The sequence below is a fragment of the Penaeus monodon genome, chromosome 38 (assembly GCF_015228065.2).
Source record: "Penaeus monodon isolate SGIC_2016 chromosome 38, NSTDA_Pmon_1, whole genome shotgun sequence".
NCBI lineage: Eukaryota > Metazoa > Arthropoda > Malacostraca > Decapoda > Penaeidae > Penaeus > Penaeus monodon.
In genome coordinates, this window is record NC_051423.1 from 21,072,281 (window position 1) to 21,076,716 (window position 4,436).

The 4,436-nt window shown below is 38.6% G+C and overlaps 1 protein-coding gene across 1 annotated transcript in view; it reads right to left on the minus strand.

Annotated features, from left to right (window-relative positions):
- The window catches only part of LOC119596465 (cytochrome P450 302a1, mitochondrial-like), a gene marked incomplete in the record, with an annotated part of 10,292 nt that extends 6,182 nt beyond the window's left edge, over window positions 1-4,110 (minus strand). The window contains 1 exon segment of the mRNA XM_037945724.1: window positions 3,718-4,110. Coding sequence (XP_037801652.1) covers window positions 3,718-3,845 — 128 coding nt within the window.
- Between the last annotated feature and the right edge of the window lie 326 nt (window positions 4,111-4,436).

Sequence of the window (4,436 nt, forward strand, 5' to 3'; positions counted from 1 at the left end):
AAAAAAAAAAAAAAAAAAAAAAAAAAAAATTTTTTATATTTTTTAAAAATTTTAAAGAATTTAAAAAATTTATTATGTTTTAAAAAAAAAAATTTAAAATTTTTTTTTAAAAATTTTTTAAATAAAATTTCAATTTGAAAATCTAAAAATAAATGGCCCATTAAATATAAATTTAATTTATAAATTATATATTGTTTTTTTTATTTTTTATAATTAATTTAAAAAAATTTTTAAATTAAAATTTTTAAAAACATTTATAAAATATAAAAATTTTAATTATTTGGGGTTGGGGAAACCTCATGGTAGTGGGGTAAACAGAAAACGTTTATATTTGGGGGAACCCGGGAAATTAGGAAAAATAAAAAAGGGAGGGGGATTTTTTCCCCAAACCCGAAAACCCCAAAAAAATGCGGGGGGAAAATCCCTATTTTTTGTTTTTTGGTCCCTCAACCCCCCCTCCAATATTTATCCCCTAGGCTTTAAAAACGCAGCCCCCCTGCCTTTTCGGATTTTGTTTTCTTTTGCTGCCCGGTTTCCGACAGGAAAAAAGCGACCGGGACCCCCCCCCGCCCAACCCCCGCAAAATGCAATTTCGAAATCTATTTAACGGAAAATTTTTTCCCAAAAAATTTTTTTTAAAAAAGGGGGATCGAATTTTTTTGTTTCGATTCAAATTTTACTTTTTAATTTAAATTTATTTTTTGATTTTTTTTTAAAAAAACGAAAAAAAAACCCACCCCAATTTCCCCAAAAACAAACAACAAAAACAAACCACCAACCCTTTTTTTATGACAATGGTAAATTTTTGGACCCAACCGCCCCTTTAATTTTTTAATTTTCTTTTTTAAATTTTGTTAAAATAAACCCATACAAAACAATATGAAAAATTTAATTTTTCGATGTTTGTGTTAGAATAAAATTTAATTAACTAACATTAAAAACCCAAATTTTTAAGAAAATGGACCGATGCCTTTAATACTATAAATTTATACAATGTAAAATAAATCATATTTGTGTGTGGGTGTGTGTGTGTGTGGGGTGTGTGTGTGTGTGTGTGTGTGTGGGTGTGTGTGTGGTGTGTGTGTGTGTGTGTTGTGTTTGCGTGCAAAGAATAAAATCAGCAGGATTAAATTAGATATAGGTCAGATGAATCGAAACAGTCGAGTCCTGGCTGATTTATTAATGAAATATAATATTTGCTCATGTTTTTAACCCCTGAACTTTACGTATATAAAGGGGTTTTGAGAGGCTGTAAATTGCTTTAAATGACATTAATTTCCAGTTGTCGGCTTTGACACTGTCCCGTGGAAAAACTGGGCATGCAAAAGGAATGAACAAATAGAGGGTCATGGAGAAAATGTCTGCCAAAAAAGGACCTGTCGTAGGCTAGAGCACTAGAAGATATAAAAATATATATGCATGAATATAGATGGGTGGAAACACAAATATACAGATAGTTAAATACACACATGCACATACATGTGTGCGTGTGCATAAAAAACTTACAAAACAAAAACTCTTACCCAAAATCAAAAACCACAACAAATTATGGGTACCGCACGTCCTGGAAACATTTTCCCCAAAAAACAATGCCCAAAAACAATGTGTCCCCCTCCCTCCCTTCCCGGCGCCTCCCGGGCTCCTTGCAAACCCCTTTTTCCGTCTTTTTCCCCTTGAAACCCCCCCTATCCCCCACCCCCACACACCCCACCCCGAGTCCAAGGGAAAAGACAATATCAGCGTCGACCCCATTGTTCATAACACGGGGTGGGGGAGGTTTGTTAGGGTTGAAATGCGGGGGGGCGACGCGCCTCTGGGGTTTTTTCACGGGGATTTTCCCCGGGGATGTGAGTTCGTTTTCATCATTTGCAAAAACGGAGAACACTTTTGAAATGTTTTTTTTTCTTGTGGTTATTTTTTTTTATAGGTAGGGCATTTGTCCCGTTTTTAGAGGGGTTTCGTAGGTAGTTCCCCCAAAATTTTTATAATTTATCGTGTGTGTGTGTGTGTGTGTGTGTGTGGTGGTGGGTGTGTGTTGTGTGTGTGTGTGTGTTGGTGTGTGTGTGTTGTGGTTTTGCGCGCGCGCGCGGTGTGAGGTGTTGGGTGTTGTCGTTGTGCTGAGTGTGTTGCTGTTTTGGTGCGTGCGGAGTGTGTTGTAGCGAACAGAGAGAGAGGAGAGAGAGAGAGAAAGAAGGGAGAGAGAGAGGGAGAAGAGAGAGAGGGAAGAGGAAAAAGGATGAAGAGAGAGGGAATAAGAGATGAGGAGAAGAGAAAAAGAGGGAGAGAAGAGGAAAAGAAGGGAAGAGGAGAGAGAGAAGAGAGAGTGAGCAGAGAACAGAGAGAGAGGAGAGAGAGAAGAAGAGAGAAAGAAGGAAGAAAGGGGGAGAGAAGAGAGAATAAAAACAAAAAAAGACCACAAATAAGAAGAAAGAGAAGAGACGACAGCAAATTAAAAGAGAAGAGAGAGAGAGAAAGAAAAGGAAGAGAGGAAGAGAGAGAGGAGAGAGAGAGAGAGGGAGAGCAGAAAAGAGAGAGAGAGAGAGAGAGAGGACAGAACAGAGAGAGACAGAGAAGAGAGAGAGAGAAAAAAAAAGAAAGAAAGAGAAAGGGAAAAAAAGAGGGAAAAAAAAAAAAGAAAAAAGAGAAAAGAAAGAGAAAGAGAGAGAAGGAGAAGGAAGAAGAAGAAGAAGGAAGAGAGAAAAAAAAAACGGAAAAAAAAGAAAAAAAGAAAGAGAAAGAGAAAGAGAAAGAGAAAAAAAGGGAAAGAAAAAGAGAGAGAGTGAAAAGTATTTCTTCATGGGAATTGTGGGGGTGGAGTACTTTTAATTATACTTATACTTTACTTGACTTTTTTGCGGCACTTTTCCTGTTTTTGTGGGGTCCTGTGTTGACGTCCCCGTCCTTACCGTTTAAAATCCCACTAAAAGCAAGTTCATGACGTCAATAAAAAATCACCTGGACCCCAATGCAGGGGTTCCCACCGCATCGGTTTTTATATAACCTTTCCCCTGGTCTGCAATGTAAAGTATTCACTCGACGGGTTCTAGGAAATTCTTAAGGCTTTAACCCAATTAAAGATTAGGACATTCTAGAGTTATCTTTATTTATAGGTATTAGGTATTAATCAAATAAAAATATGAGAATATGTATCAAGCATTGGCACCTTTACCAGTATAGTATTATCTACCAACTTTACAATACTATGTTATTTCTACAAACGACTATTCGCCATCAGTACAACACACTATTATTTACATTGCTAAACCACACACAGTAACCGGTTTCAAAAAAATAATGCAGTAAGCATCCTTAAATAGATTTTTCCAAAAATAACAAAAAAGTGAAAAAAAGACCCCATCAACCAAACCCCCTTTCCCAAAACGGGGGTAATTTTACAGTCAACTCCACACAATAATAATTCTACAGCCAACTACACATAATAATAATCCTACTATCAACCCCGCACAATAATAATACTACAGCCCATTCCACACAACACGAATTCTACAGCTAAACTCCACACAATAAGAATTCAACAGCCTATTCCACACAATAATGATTCTACAGCCAACTATACACAATAAGGGTTTCTCATCACCAAAAGACGGGAGGTGTTGTACGCCCCCCCCCCCACGGGCAAGAGGCCGGGCCCCGGGGTTTTCCCCCCGAAAGGGGGAGCTCTCTACAATTCTTTCCTTTGTGGGTTTCGTTTCCCTTTTTCCCACGACGTTGAAGGGGCACGTTGTCGTTTCCTCCGCGGCGGTGTGTGCTTGCCTGCTCGTCCATTGGGGCAAGCAGCTACGTTGCCATAGCAACCTGTTGGCGGCGAATCTTAATATGGACATCCCGAGTGGGTTTGTTTTTTTTCCTTGGGGAGGATGTCACATCCACGTCTATATTCTATTCTTTATGGACTGTACTTCGCAACAGCAACGCATAAAATCATTCGTCAATACGCACGAGCAGAATAAACAGTAATTAGAGAAACGTCATGCTAATAAACCAAGAGGTTTTTTTTATCATCCAGACAGCATCGAAATCTGATTTGTCATGGATCGTCCTCCTGTCCTTCCTTTCCAGACCGAGCGTCGTCTGGAAGTGCGCGAGGTGCTCCAAGGTGACTCGCTGGGACCTTACATCCGTGACGTCAGGACTTGTCCGATTCCGCTCCCCTGACCTCAGCATTGTGTTTTTGTTTTGTTTTTTGTTTGTCTTCTTCCGCGCTGGGATTGGTTATGCGTTCAATCGCTCGTGAATGAAAATAATACACTTATTTATTTTTGGATGTGGTGAGATGGGAATGAATGTTTACATAATAATTTCCACAATACACGAAATACGCAGCGACTGCCATGGCAAGCGAATAACAGTTTTGAATAACTTTTTGGAACTTTCTCACTCGGGGGCAAATGTAAACGATGATTTACAGCCGTTTC